This window comes from Nansenia antarctica (genome assembly GCF_963989245.1).
Source record: "Nansenia antarctica genome assembly, chromosome: 1".
In the NCBI taxonomy this organism is placed as follows: domain Eukaryota; kingdom Metazoa; phylum Chordata; class Actinopteri; order Argentiniformes; family Microstomatidae; genus Nansenia; species Nansenia antarctica.
Window position 1 is genome coordinate 60,603,203 of NC_137674.1, and position 15,851 is coordinate 60,619,053.

At 46.5% G+C, this 15,851-nt stretch overlaps 1 protein-coding gene across 2 annotated transcripts in view; it reads right to left on the reverse strand.

The window, feature by feature from the left end:
- Positions 1–1,629: 1,629 nt before the first annotated feature.
- Positions 1,630–15,851, reverse strand: part of sptlc2b (serine palmitoyltransferase, long chain base subunit 2b) — a gene marked incomplete at both ends in the record, with an annotated part of 14,354 nt that continues 132 nt past the window's right edge. The window contains 12 exons of one of the 2 annotated variants that reach the window (XM_080537841.1): positions 1,630–1,743; positions 2,830–2,959; positions 3,201–3,336; positions 6,923–7,049; positions 7,773–7,992; positions 9,464–9,569; positions 10,046–10,139; positions 10,984–11,108; positions 11,410–11,558; positions 11,829–11,983; positions 12,815–13,003; positions 15,843–15,851. The exon at positions 15,843–15,851 is cut by the window's right edge and continues 132 nt beyond it. In XM_080537841.1, the coding sequence (XP_080393967.1) occupies positions 1,630–1,743; positions 2,830–2,959; positions 3,201–3,336; positions 6,923–7,049; positions 7,773–7,992; positions 9,464–9,569; positions 10,046–10,139; positions 10,984–11,108; positions 11,410–11,558; positions 11,829–11,983; positions 12,815–13,003; positions 15,843–15,851 (1,554 nt within the window). Of the gene's footprint in view, positions 1,744–2,829; positions 2,960–3,200; positions 3,337–6,922; positions 7,050–7,772; positions 7,993–9,463; positions 9,570–10,045; positions 10,140–10,983; positions 11,109–11,409; positions 11,559–11,828; positions 11,984–12,814; positions 13,010–15,842 lie in introns of both variants that reach the window. The other variant, XM_080537840.1, reaches the window with a different exon arrangement.

The following is a 15,851-nucleotide window of genomic DNA, read 5'->3' on the forward strand; positions in this document are numbered from 1 at the left end:
CCTGAATGAGAATGTGTACAGGTGTTCCTAATAAAGTGTTCAGTGAGTGTATCTCAATTCAAATGGACAGAGTGGGGGGAAAAAATAAAAACAACATGTAAACACTACAAACTGGACATTCGACAATGACATAATAGGCATACTTGAAATGACCCATACTTGGATTGACCCAAGAGCTGACATAGAAAGTCATACACAACACAAAACAAAATCACAAGACAGCTCAAATCTGGAATGCCATTAGATAAGATAATAGTGATACAGTGGGCGAAAGGCTCTTCCTTAAGCTGAGCACCGTAAGCACCCCCACCCCCCCAAAAAAAACTCTGACTATATCATCTGTGCATTCTTAATGCATATCAGTAGTACTCGCACTGAATGTGACGTACAGTTTACCAACATACACACACGTCACACTCTGGAACATATTTGGAGCTGCCTTTAAAATAAAGAACATCTTCCACAAAACACTTGAAAAAAAACGAGGACATCTTAAATAAATATACATATCTGTAAATCAGAGGAGCATCGCTTTTGAATGCAGCATCGTCATATATACAGATGGGCTTATACAGCGTTTCATTGTGTTAAGGCATGAACATCAACGCTGGTTAACAATTAGCACTTTAGTGAAGACAGAAACCCAGATCACATGTAGTTCTTTAGCTCGTAGAAATGTTAAAGACATTTGGGCTTTGAGTGCAGGTGTAAACTAAACTCTAAATAAGGCAGAAAAAGTATAGAAAAGAATTAAAGCTGTAGAAAATGTAGAAAATATAGAAAAGATATTTCAAACAAGTTCACTCCGTTGGGTTCTGTCTTTTCACCTTTATCTGATCTTTTCCGAGTGTGTCACATTCAGAGATGATCATAGAAAATATATACTTTGGTTAGAGAAAGAACCCACTGACAATATTCAAGTAACTCATATAGCAGAATGGAGAGCTTGAAGTTCAAAACAAGCAAGGTACACTACATGATGTACCACCTTTAAAATTGAACCTTGTGGGTTTATTTTAGTGGGTTACCTTGTGGGCTTGTTACCCTAAAACAGTGCTCTACTGAGGTCATGATAAATATTATTTACAATTAATTCTTTACTTCATTGTGTTTTAGAACATCTTCCATTAGCCGACCTCTATATTTATTTATCTATGTTTAAGTTTAACCAAACAAGTGGTATATCTTAATGGCAACACATGTCTAACCCCTGGATTTCCTTATCTTTTACGAAAAAGAAACTCCACGTTGCTATTATTGCACGAAAACAACATCCTAATGCAGTGTGCACAGAGAAGTAAGACTTGAAATGTTAGGTCCAACACAAATAAGGTCACAATAATTTAAGATAAGACAAGCGTGGGACTCACACGGCTCAAAACGACACTGCCATAAGTGGACTGTTCTTGGGGGGGGGGGGGGGGGGGGCAGCAGGGCAGGGCGGACCAGTGGTCTTTGGTTCTGGTGAGTGGGTCAGGATAGGGATACGGGAGAGTGGTTTGGGTCCAGGAGATGGGGTGGGGGGGGGTCAGGTTGAGGGTTGGGTTGTGGGTGTGTGGGTGGGGTGAGGATGAGGTGGGCTGTTGGTGGGGGTGAGGTGGGCCGTTGCTTGGGGGGAGATGGGCTGTATCAGTCCTGCAACAGGCTCTCCTCAGACTTCCATCCCTGGGAAGGCAGCAGCTGCTTCTCTCTGGAGTACTTGATCTGCAACAGGTCTCCCACTTCACTGATCGCCTCCAACGCCTGAGAGAAACGAGATGGGAGAGAAAGTGTAATTAGAGAGAGAAAAAGAGAGAGAAAGAGAGCGAGCGAGCGAGAGTGAGTGAGTGAGTAATATGAGAGAGAGAGAAACAACATTGGTCATGAGCTGGAAAGTTATTGAGAAAATACAGAATGACTCAGAAGGATTCATCACCGATTGTGTGTGTGATCGTGTGTGGAGTAAACCGGGGGGCTACCATGAGAGAATCTACAGTAAGAGTGAACAAAGAAAATCACAGCAAAGTAAAACAACAACTGAGCAACAACTCCTTAGTCTTCCGCAGGAGAGGTTATCTGTGTTGCAACACTGCAAGCCACCTGGAAACAATTTACCTTCCCTTACCCCCTCTCCCTCTCCTGCTCTCCCTCTCTCCTTTCAAGATTCAACAACTTCAGCAGGGGAGAGCTGGCAGGTTTTTTTTTCTCAGAAAGACCGAAAACATGGTTTCTAGCATTCGACAAAGGAATGTTGACATGCATTAAATGTAATATTATAAAACGACATTGACATGCTTTTCCAAAAAATATGAATAAAGTGTCTTTGAAGGGACAACACAAACCCCAAATAAACAACGTCTGGGCTCCACCATAGTTATGGCACTGCCTTCCAAGCCCCTTTGAGCTGCACTAATAAAGGACACATTGAAACGCCTTTATTATCCACAACACACCTGCTCCACATCAACCCTTACTGGAGAGAGAGAGAGGCCTTACTGACTCGCCACTGGGAATCACTCCCTCACTCTCACCACTTTGAAGGGGAGTGCCTGGCCGCTATTGAAGGATGCTCCTCTCTCGAGGAGGGAGAAGTAACGCCTTCACTCACGTACCCACAATCCACTTTAGGACCCGTTTTAGATGCATATCTCCAGTCTAAAGTAAGCCTCGTCCCCATGGATCAGTAATCAAGTCAAGGTGAGAATTATAAGGTGAGAACAATCGAGTGGAGGCCTTTTGAAAAATGCACTTTGAGACTATTGAGAAAGAGCTACGACACACCCAAGGTCGGTGTGGTGTGTTGGAGGAGGCATGTCTTGGTTGCGGGTCTGCGATTGATTGGTGACTCACCATGTCGAGCATCTCTCTAGTGTGGGCGGCCGACACGCAGAAACGCGCTCGGGACTCAATGATGGGCGTGGCCGGGAACCCGACCACCACCGTGCCGATGTTCCTCTTCAGCATCTCCCTGCCGAACGCCCTGCGAACACGACACCACAAAACAAGACTTAGAAAGACTTTTCCACCGCACCCACTGCTGTTGCCCAGGCCAGCCTTAATCTCCCATTGACGTCAATGTACGATTTACACAACAGTAAAAGAGTGATACGTAACATGTCGTGCATATCTCGAGTTAGAATTCCACTGTGTGTTTAGGGTTTGAATTAAAGCACACAGGTGATTTCCTAACTATCCAATATCTTTCATTAAAAGGAACCTACCCTATTTTGGCAGGCATGTAGAGCATCATGGGTACGACAGGCGAGTTGTCATTGCCGTAGATGATGAAGCCCATCTCGCGGAGTTTCCTGCGGAAGTATGTTGTGTTGTCTGACAGCTGCCTGAGACGGTCACCACCTGGAGAGGAGGAGAAACAGAAACAAAATAAATAAAAGAAGGTATAATTACGGTAGCGCTGGGGGGACATGGGAAGGGGAGGGGGAGAGGGTTAACTGGTGAAGGCAAGCTTGAAGAGGTGGGTTTTGAGGGCCTGTTGAAATGCTGGCAGGGTGTTGGCCTGTCTGATGTGGTTGGGGAGGGTGTTCCAGAGGGACGGGGCTGTGGCTGAAAAGGCCCCATCACCCCAGGTCTTGAGGGTGGTTTGGTCGGCAGACCTGAGGCAACGGGAGGGGGTGTGGAGGTGGACGGCAAGGTAGGAGGGGGCCAGATTGTTGATGGCTTTGTAAGTGAAGAGTAGGATTTTGAATTGGATCCTGTATTTGACCGGGAGCCAGTGTAGGTTTTGGAGGACAGGGATGATGTGGTCACAGCGGCGAGTGGAGGTGAGCAGACGGGCAGCAGAGTTTTGGATGTATTGGAGTTTATTTAGGATGTTATTAGGTAAACCATAGAGGATGCTGTTGCAGTAGTCGAGTCGGGAAGTTAGGAGGTCGTGGATGAGTGTTTCAGCAGCGGAAAAGGACAGGGAGGGTCGGAGGCGGGCAATGTTTCTGAGGTGGAAAAATGCAGATTTGGTGACCTGGTTGGCATGGGGTGGGAACGAGAGGGTGAGGTCAAGGATGATGCCGAGGTTGCAGACATGGTTATGTGGTTGCGGAGGGGGTTACGGTGAAAGCATCGATGTTGAGTGAGAATGTCTGGGTGGAACGGGTGAGGGAGTTTGGGCCGATGATGAGGATTTCCGATTTATTGCAGTTGAGTTTTAGAAAGTTCTGTTGCATCCATGATATTATGTCGTTGAGGCAGGTAGTGAGGGTGGTAGGGGAGATGGTTTTGGAGGAGAGGTAGAGTTGGGTGTCGTTGGCATAGCAATGGAAGCGGAGGCTGTGGCGGCGGGGGACCTGTCCAAGGGGAAGGATGTACAGGATGAAAAGGAGGGGGCCTAGCACTGAACCCTGGGGGACACCGTGGGTGACTGGAGCAGTGGAGGATTTACAGTTATTTATTGAGATTTATTGATGTCTGTCTGAGAGATAGGAGTTGAACCAGGAGAGGGCGGTGCCGGTTATGCCAATGGAGTGTTGAAGACGGGTGAGGAGGATGGAATGGTTGATGGTGTCAAAGGCGGCGCTGAGGTCGAGGAGGAGGAGGAGGATGAGGATGGTGAGGTGGCCAGAGTCAGCAGAGAGGAGTATGTCATTGGTGATTTTTAGTAGTGCTGTTTGGCAATGGCTCCACCGTACCCTCCAGAATTGAGCTATTGAAGACACTACTACAGGGCTTGGGTAAGAGGACTAGGGACTGAAATGGAGCCAGGCCTCAGTCTCCTGGTCCAATTCTACATATGTAGGCCTATGCTCAGTTGTCACTGATGATTGCTACTATGTAGTTATATTGAAAAAGCCATCTTCCGTCTACCTGCCATCTTCCATCTACCTGCCAAACAAAACAGGTGTACGATGTCGACAACAACCTCATACGTCTGCCACTCTCGTGCCACATGAAAAACAAAGTAGAAAATCTACAGCTTCAAAGCTGTATCCCCAGACACAACAAGTCTGAAATGAAATTCACACAGACGTATTCAATTTTTTCCCAGAGCCCAGGAATTCAAAGCCATTCTGAGCACTGTGGAGTGATTAGCTGAAGAAAAAAAAAAGAAGGGAGATATTTTTCAGACGGATTGCTTTTCACTCGTTTGACATTCCTTTCATATTGAGGGGCTCTCGTTGAGGAATGTCCTCCTGTCTTGTCTCATGTCCCATACTCCTACTGATCCACTTCATCTCGGCTTCAAACCAGGAACGGACATTTTATGTTGGCATCCAATACAACACCCCGACGTTAGCTAGCTGCTACAATGCCATTTCAACTTACGGTACTCAGCCATGTTCTTGGGGCTTTGCTTCAAAGGCCTGAATTTCAAAACACACGAGGCTGCCTGAAACCAACCAATCAGACTGTCAATGTCACTCTCCTATGAGGAAAGTGTCAAGTCAGGACTGCAAGATCAGCCGTTCCTGCTCCGCAGAGAATGGTCTGGATAGAGCCGAAAGATATGCTGTACTGAGTCTCACACCTGGCTTGAAATAAAGGTAGAAGTTGACCACTAACCACTGATACTGGGCCAGCTATTTATCCAGTCCCCTAATGGTTAAGGTTAGGTTTGGGGTTGAGTAATTTGATCCTACATCTGTGGTTACGGGTAACTTGTACCTCAAGCCCCCATCAGGAGTCCGGAGGAAACGCCCTGTTAGAGCAACACGGCCCTGGAATGACCTGATCTCTTGCTGGGCTGACTATGTGTGATGGGCTGAGCGGAGTCCAATCCCACTCGGAGGTCCCTTAAGGGTAGGGAGCCACCAGAGCTCTGTCTCCCAGCGCCATGCCGCTTTGTACCCAGCTGGAGGCCACACACACGCCGTAAAGCCCAATGTGGGAAAGTTCACACAACCACTTCAAGAGCTTCAATCACAGGGAATGTGAGGGATGTAAGGGTCTGTCCAGAGAGAGTTGACCCTGACTCCTGGCTCTGGAAGGGGGATAGATAGAGAGAAGGTGGGGGGGGGGGGGGACCTCCACATGTGGACTGTGTGTTAAAGGGGTGCCTTCCCTTACTTCTACTCCAACCAGAGGAGGCTCGTGGAGGTAGAAGTCAGAGGACAGGCTCATTGTAAGCCTGTCCTACGATTTCTACCTCCACTGACTTGCAAAAAAAAAAAAAAAAAAAAAAAAAAATCCATACTTTAAGTGCTCTCACAAGTGTTGTTTATACAGTCTCTGTACTATTCAGCTTGGGCACACTGGGACCCCCGAATCCATGTGCAGCTCAGCTGCAGAAACTCTCTCAAAAACAGGAAATGACTGTTATTGAACAGGAAATGGACTCTTTCAACATCATCCACTTACCCGTAGACACCAATAAGAGTGTGTGTGTGTGTGTGTGTGTGTGTGCGCGCACCCATGGAGTACATGGGTCCAAAGGGGAATAGAATGGCATCAACATGTGCCATGTGAGCATGACTAGCCAGCCATTCCTTTGTTTATCTTCCTCAGTGACGCATATATATAGCCTTTTATCACTTGGCTCTGGGTGAGAACTTGCCAATGTCAATAAAAACACCTAGCTTCAGGGTCAAAGTACAGAACAAAGGTGGGGGCGAATCTAAAAAACCCTGCCCATGACGTCATCCCAAACCCTGTTAGAGAAGCCATGACTTTCCATGACGAGAAGAGCTGGTTTTATACAACCCCAATGGAGGACATGCACTGCTGCATAAGCCTGTGCTGCCATCTTGTGGTTAAACATAGTATGACACTTCTAACACTACAGTGCCAAGCACTGTCTGATACAGCTGCTCCCAAATGTGCATGTGCCATGCCCGCTGTGACCAACAGAAAGCCCTGAAGCACTGGTTGAAACCCCAGTCTAAAGCAAAAAACTATCTATATGAATCTATTCACAAACATGACTGAATCCCCTTCTATTTCACTAGGACAGTGTATTCCCAGCTACTGCTAGAGGCTTGCTGTTGACACCCACCCAGTGTGGTGCCGTCCTCTCCCATGATGATCTTCATGGAGGTGATGATCTGTTGGGCCACAGGCGGAGACATGGACGTGGCGTAGATGGCGCTGTGGGAGTGGCTCCGCAGGTAGTCGATCAGCTCCTGGGACGAGGAAGAGAGAGAGACAACCATTGTAATCCTCTAAAACAAACACTTAACCTGGTCGCCATCTGTTGGTGGAGTATAGCAATTGCACTTCCATTCCAGTGCTTCCATTGTGCCTGCCTCTACGCAAATATTGTATATCTAGCAAGCTCCTATTACTGTCCTTCCCATGCCAAACCTGTTTTGGCTATTCAGTCTATATACTTTGGCTATGCACAATCATATCAATATTGTAAATATTGACTATGTTCTTGTCTTGTGGTTATGTGTGTACATGTCCATGTGATAGTTATGTGCAATGTGTGTATTTTTTATATTTTTTTTTACACTGCTGTTTGAGCTTTTCCACCTGTACCGAAAAACAAATTCCACCGACCTAGGTCGTGTGGTCATTAAACGATTCATTCATTCATTCATTCATTCATTCATTCATTCATATCCGGAAATGACGCGGCAAACATTTTCTTTCTGACAAACTCAAACAGTTTTCTACCATTAGGAGCTGATGGCCCTAATCCTAATGGAGCTGATGGCCCTAATCCTGGGTGGTGGTGACTGAGGCTTATTCCTAACCAATAGTGTCACTAGAAAACAAATAAGTTGACCCTGAATCAGACAGCTGCTAATCAGAACCATGGTCAGGTTATCTCGGGACACACACCCAGTACTCTCTTCCCTTGACCCGTACCACTGGTCCCAGGTTATGGAGCAGTGCCTCACCCTCTTCCCTCCGATGTATCCCCCAGCAGCCCCAAAGCTCTTAGTGAAGGTGCCCATCATGATGTCCACGTCTTTGGGGTCCAGACCAAAGTAGTCGACCACACCTCCCCCGCGGGGCCCCAGGGCACCGATGCTGTGGGCCTCGTCCAGGTACAGGTAGGCCTTGTAACGCTTCTTCAGGGCGATGACCTCAGGCAAACGCACGATGGAACCCTCCATACTAGGATATAGGGAGACAAACAGGGTGAGATATACTGGACACGCACGCACGCACACGCACACACACACACTCTTTTTCATAGGATGTTACTTCACCTACTTAACCAGTCATTGAGAAGACCACCATATAAAGTGTTTGGCAGCTTCTTGTGGTGTGTGTGAGTGTGTGTACTTTATTAGGCACTACAATGTGTTTTTGTCTAGGTCCCCAGGGATGAGCCAGTCGATTAACTATACATTAGTGAGTGACTGGCCAATTGCCTCCCTAAGAACTATATTGATCGCATTGACTGGTGGACCTTTTACAGAAGTCGCCCTCTGAAGAGCTCAGTGATTTTACAGTCTGTCCAAGTCAGCAGCATGACTCCATACAACAGCTGGGAGCCGTGGCGTACTCTACCAGGAAACGCCAGCACCCTGACATACATACAACATCAATCATCCGATCAAGATGGAGCCGTGCTTCGGGCTCTAAGGATTGTACTCTCTTGTATTCTCTTACACGTCATGTGACATAACAATGAAACTTGAAACTGACAATACATGACTCAGGTAAAACAGAATAGGCTGACATGTCTTCCCTCAGCGAGCCATACTGCTTCCTTATACATCACAGATCCAACACAAGGTTGTTAAGGCTGGGGTATACCTAACAGATACAGTATGGGGAGGCTATAAAAGGTTTACCTCACATGTTGTACTGTATATACCTCTGGGTTGGAAATGGTGCTTAACCTAACATATATACTGTAGTATGACTAGGGCTTGTAAAGATACACTCCTTCCATAATACACACCCTTTTCCATACTGTTTTAGAGAGTGTTAAACAGGAACATGGGTCATGACCATTTGCTGACTAAAGGTTGTAAAAAGGTGTGTAACGGGCGTCATATGCCATCAAAGGGGGCATGTGTGACATGGAAATATTTCAAAATGCGGGACTGTCATGCACAACTCAGCCTTAAAACAATGTTGTAACATTAGCTACCTAAGAGAGCATACCTAAGAGACCGAAGAGACATCAGCATAGGCCTACTAGCGATTTTTTGTTATGCTTGTTATAAAGACAAGGTCTATAATACATTTAAACAACATTAAACTAAGATAGTACAATGGTTATCATCATTTTTCAAACTTTATTAACAAAGAAAATAATTACATTTGTGGGTTTCTTTTGTTGCTTACCGATGATTCGCAGGGCATTCTGGGAGATTTCTCATAACACTCGGTTTTGAGCCTCTGAAAAACCTCAGTTTGGAGGTCCACGTAGCTCTACCACTTTGCCCTATATCTCCATCCCAACAAGAATTGGGACACCCTACCCCTACATGTGAACATACAAAACGGAGGGGTAGGGCTAAGTAGTAGGGGCAAGGGGTGTATTGGGATTGAGCCATTATGATTGATGACTGAGGATTGTGGTAAATGGTACATGTCTCTTCAGTACAATGACAGATAAAGGTGTCTGTACCTGTAAATTCCCTCCACAAGAATGAGGATCTTCTTCCAGGGCCGGTGTGTTCTGGGTTGGCCGTTGACGATGGCGTCTCTCAAAAGCTTCTCCAGACTCAGCATATCTGGAGAACAGACAGGGGTTGGGAATGTAACAGAGGAGAGCACGCGTGCGCGCCACACACACACACACACACACACACACACACACACACACACACGCACACACACACACACACACACACACACACACACACACACACACACACACACACTCTCTCTCTCTCTGAATGACACTAAAGCATACACACATCCAAATGACTCACAGCCTACTACATGGAGCCTAAACGTTTTAAGCTTCATTTCTCACCTCAGTCAGTCAATCTAAATTCAAATGTAATATTGTATCGTTTGATACTGTGTGACAGAATAGTAACAGCAGGTATGTTGTATTACTGTACGTGACACACCTGACTACAGAATGATTGCATTGTATGGAGCAGGCCCTGCATGAGATGATTGAAACGGACCCATTGGCCCCTGGTGTTTCTGCTTGTGTGGTGAATAATTACAGTGTCCGTAGCGGTGTTCGCTTACTCACTATTATGTTTGAAGACACGGATGGTGGACCCAGACAGCCGAGCCCCAAGGACCAACGACGCATGGTTCAGCTCGTCGCTCAGGACCAGACAACCCTAGAACCAGAACAACAATAATAAAAAACAATATACATTTTTCTATGCGTACAGTAGCACTTTTCATAAAACCTAGGGTTAAAGTCCTTTACAGTTGTATTAGCCAATTGTAATTAGCCAATTAGCCTTAAGGAGAGGGGCAGAGGACACTGTCAGTCAGTTCCTTTTAGTGACACCTCTTCCATCTCCTGACATATGACACCGCTCCCTTTTTACCACAACATCACGCCACCTCATCTGGTGATATGAATGATTCACCGCAATCACGCAATTACAAGCAGATGTGAGGAAGGGAGGAGGAGGAAGTCGCTGGGTTAAGAATTCATGACCTATCCACTGACATGTGACTGGTCTTTGACTCTATGAGCGCCGTGCTTTTGGTGCCTGTCGGGAACTATGCTCACGAGGAAGTGCATGTGTCTGTCAGTGAGGAGCTTTACTTGTCAAAACAAGCACTTAAGAGGCCTAGAGGGGAGAGGAAGTGGAGTAGTGAGGTTTCTGTGGGTGTGTTTGTGTGGGTGTGGGTGTGTGTGGGTGTGGGTGTGTTTGCGTGCATGTGATTCAGCGCGAGAGAACTTCCTATTCTCGCTCAAGGCCATTCATGGGTTGCCGTAACAACTCCATGCACTGGAAATGTTATGAGAACACGGGAGGAAACTACCGTGTTGTGGAACACTGTGAACTCCAGTGTGAGTCCACAGTACAAAACTTCAGAAACAAAACATGTTTTCCACTCACATAGGAAATAGGCTTAGTCCCACTTGTACGGTAGAACTCCAGAGTGATCACAGACACACTACAACTCCAGTATGATTCCAGAGAGAGAGAGAGAGGACATTCTAACCTTCCCAGTGAGAGCAGGAATGTTCATTGAATTGGTGGCGAAGCCCATGCCAAACACCAGCGATGATTCAACACCAAGGAACCTGGCGACCAGCTGCTCCAGCTCCTCGTGTATGTCCAAGTTCCCTGGTTCAACAACAGCAACAACGTCTGCTCAGCAATAACAACTCGGCAGAAAACAGAACACAATTCACAATAACAGTGCTGTAACACCAGGCACGGGAGAGGCCTCGGCCTTCATGTCAACGTACGATCTACAACATGATGATTATGCTCTGTCCGCTCTGTCATTACGGGGTACTGTCAAAAACCACGACAACTTGTTTCATCCATTCCAAGGAAAACAAGATTCCACCGTAATAAGAGCGAAAACAGGATGCGAGCGCGGTGGCGGTAAAGGAAGTAGTACCGCGGCGGTCTCTCTTACCCATCTCGTGGCGGGTGCTGATCACTCCCACCCCGTACTTGTGCGTGGCGGCGGTGGCGGCTTCGGCGCATCGGCCCGTGTTCTCGGCGAAGCCCAAGTAGTTATAGGAACCCATGTTGATGACGTCCTTCACCACCCTGCCTGTGTCCCTGTAGGAGAAGGAGACGGACACAAACGCTCAGCAACTCAGGAAAAAGACCTGCGACGCGAGCAAAATACCTTTTGTACCCCTACCTTCCATGTTGTAGAAGTAATGACACACACACCCAGCCACCTACACAAATAGATCAATAAAATGGATCACTCCTTCATCAGTCATATAACAGCCATAATACAGCACACCGACACACACACACACAGACACACACAGACAGACACACAGACAGACACACAGACACGCTCCGGATGAGGTCACTCACTCGAATGTCCAGTTGTAATCATGGGAGACCCTCTCCACCAGATCCATCTTGGCCCCAGGGACGCTGCATATTGGTCGGTTCCAGTTGTCCCGGATCCTCATGTATAGATTCCTGGTGTAAAAGTTCTCAAAGTCCTGATACAGTGGAACAAAGTCCTACGGAACAGAGGACCAGTCAGTCTGAGTGTACATCTGAGTAAATGCAAATTTTTTCCCCCACATGTGTAATCTTTCAAGCTTTCAGACACTTGACTAGTCAAACGGTTCAAAAGTCATATTTCCTCTAGTCTACACTGTCGTTGAATCCTCGATGAGCATATTTGTGTGGCGGCCTGGGAAAACCCTTCACATGGTGGCATTTTGACATTTTCATTTTTTATATTTCCATAAATTATAAGTTCTCAGCTATTCATAACTGGTTGAATGACTGAGATAGCCCTTTATTTTAAAAAGTTATGAGCATTTTAATGTATCATGTCAAAAAAAGTGAAAGGCTTCAAACCACAGGATCGACGTGACGTTGACGTTAACGGTACGTCAACGTGACGTTGTTTCGCTAGCAAACTACCCACCACAAAAACATAAAAATAAGTACTTTCTCTTTTGTTTTCTTAAAATGTTTATTCACCATAATGTAGTATGGAGTACTAGAATACCACATAATATCAAAATCGCCGAAATAGGACATTTCCATCTATTTTTGCTCTTTGCCACAAACGAACGCCAGCGACATCCGACGGGTTTTCCCAGGCCACCACACATTTAGACAACGCAAAAAAAAAAAAAGTGTGGAAATTGCTTGAACTGGGCTCACTTTCACACTTTCCCCACACAACCCCTGTATTGTTCAGGGCTGTTTCAGATACACCCACTGCACACCGTGTCAGAGTCAATATTAATTTGGCAGCATATCAAGGCAGTGTAGGCCTATGAAGTGAAGTCATTGAGGTGGTGGGAGCAGTGCAGCACCAATGCGCCACGGCTTACTTTCTGCTCCTCCCTCTCTCTGGCCACATGGCACTTCTCGATGCCCCACTCCCTGAGGAAGTCTCTGAGGTATCCGAAGATGGTGAGGATGCCGTAGCCCAAGTAGGTGAAGACGGCCACCATGAGAGGCGTCTCCTCGAACGATTCCACAAACGGCTTCTTGTAGAGACTGGCGTTACGAATGGCATGGCGGTTCTGGAGAAAGGGGGGGGGGGGAGAGAAACACTCTTGTTATTGTTCTCTGACAGCCCGTCGGAAATGAGACAGAATCTCCTTTGACGAAATCTTTAGAGAAGAAAAGAAAAAAGAAGCAAACGGATTAAATGTCGTGGACTAGAGAGCAAAGCAAAACAAAAAGTTGTGTTATTGTATTAATCATACAGTTTGTCTGGACTAGGCAACTATTGTCCTGCTGGTTTTGGTTCTCTCCCTGATGGTCCCTGAGGCTAGGGCCAAACTGGTCCATTCATGTCAATGATTGCCCAGTCAAGAGTTCACACACCTGGGGCTCTCAGGTCACTGATCAAAAGGCAAGAACAAAACCCTGCCAACATTGAGGCCTTTACAATACACATCTATGGGAGTAGGCTCTCTCAGCACACAAAGCTCTCCCCTTACAAGGTAATTGATGACTCTCCGTGAACTGTTTACTCATTAAATCACTAGTAGTAAAAACACTAGTCTGATTGTGAGAGGACAGAGCAGTTTAAGCTAACGTGTAGCCCTGAGAGACAGACTCTCTCCCTGGCTACTGAAGGGAACAGAACACCTAGCCTAAACACAGGTACAATGTACAGTATACTACACAAGCCTACTTATGGACCCTAAACAAGGCCTTTGTCTATGAACGTTAAATGCACTGAGTGGACATAAAGCAGGTCGCCTCATGTAACCCTGCAATCCATAGGTCTGCAGTTGAAGCTGAACTGAACTGTGGCCCGATTGTCCTAAAACTGCCTTAAATCAAATGAACCAAAGTCAGCCAACCCCGTCACTCATTAAAACTCCCTGCTGCCTAGCAACCGCATGTGACCGAGTCATGCCCCTCTCTGAAATACCTCTGTGGATGACGAGAGGGCAATGTGTTTGTGTATGTGTGTGTGTGTGTGTGTGTGTGTGTGTGTGTGTGTGTGTGTGTGTGAGTGTGTGTGTGAGAGAGAGAGTGTTGTGTGTGTGTGTTTCACACACAAGCTCAGAGCCGGTCAGACAGGCTCCCAGGTCCTTCTCCCTGAGGATCATGGGTAAAAACACTCACTGCTCCAACTGACAGAACCTGTGGTTTGTCTGCTGAGTAGGCCCAGGTGACACTGAGCCACACAAAGACAGAGTTTGATCATGTTCAAACACACCCTTCCAAGTAAACCTGTTAATGTCCCACCTCTACCACAGACTAAAAACAGGTCATGTTTGCATGCTGCTTATAGCTGAAAGTCAGCAACGGTTCTCCACAGCCCGGGGTTAATAATATTCAAACAGACACTGCTTTGGATCTCAGGTGGAGATGACGTACACTGACATTGACTCCCTCGGCTCATGTAATGTCTGCTTCAGTGCTTCCTATTCATGAAAAGGAACACGGCCAGTGCCACAAACATGGACCAGGAGCCGATGACAAATATTGGCCTCTATAGAGAAACCAAGAGAATGCCAAGGAAGTGAATGAATGTCCTTGTCCGCCTACTGTTTGCCGCTCCCGACAAGTGTAATCTTTACTGGGCTACTCAGGCTATAAGATACACCTGCAGTATCATCTGTCATGACTCATATCACAAGGTGCGCACACACACACACACACACACCACACAACACAACAACACACAAGCATGTACACACACACACACACACACACACACACACACACCTCTAAGGTGTGACCCAATCCATGACAACTCTCCCCTAGGGGTCACAGGAGGGGACATGGGGCTCGAGGGTGAACCTGTAGGCTATCCTTCTTATGATAGCCCCCTACCCCTAGGCATCTGCAGATCATGAAAGGATCAGACAGGCGTCTGTGATGTGAAAGTAGTTCCATCTTGCCCTCTGACATGCTAGTTGGAATCATTGTACCAGTATCTGTTAGATCAAATCTGAGTGGACATAGACAGACAGACAGACAGACAGACAGACAGATAGACAGACAGATAAGGGGTTACCTAATCCTATAGCCGGGGGCTATTTGGAATTCAGCAGTAGCCTCAAGTGTGCGTGTGTGTGTGTGTGTGTGTGTGTGTGTGTGTGTGTGTGTGTGTGTGTGTGTTTGGTGGGGGAGGGGAAAGAGAGCTGGCCGACCCCTAGCTCTGAAACCATCAAACCCAGGCACTATCATGAGTGGCATTCCAGAGACCACTCCCTTAGCCAACAGCCTTTTCCCCTGGAAGCTTTGAGGGTGTGTTCCTCTCTACACAGGGTCTGGGAGACAAAGTGCTCCTCTCAAGTTACGTTACACAACTGCTGCGGTAGTATTCTCCATGGTAGTGCCAGTGTAAACAGAGACAAGCCCATCCACATCTCACACTGTGTGACCAAACAACAAGCAGTGTAAGGTTACTAAGTACTTACAGTATGGCAGAAACTACCTTCTTCTACCTGATAGACCTGGCTACACCTGTCTGGGAGGTTAGAGGGGGGATTTGGGAGAGAAATAAAGACATCAGAATGATTATAGCTCATGAAATGACGTTCTCTCTCTGTTCAATGACAGCTTCTATGTGACAACACCCCTACCTTAGTTTACAAGCAGCCTAGTCAATTGTGTTCGAAACGAATCAGTCAATCAATCCAAAGCGGTTTACAATCAGACGTCCATCACTTCTAACGCTACAAACAGCTATTCTTTATTACTTTGTAGTCTCTGTAGGCTATGTTGGCGTGGGTTGCTCTCAATGTCTTTGTCTAGTTTGGAAACCAAATTTCTGAGATATTTATAGTTCCTCAATAAGTGATAATAGCTCTTGTGTTTTCTGTTATTGCCGACAGCGCTCCCCCTCCCTAGTCCCGTCCAGCCCTGGTGTTGACGGCCGGGCCTTACCGTCTCCTT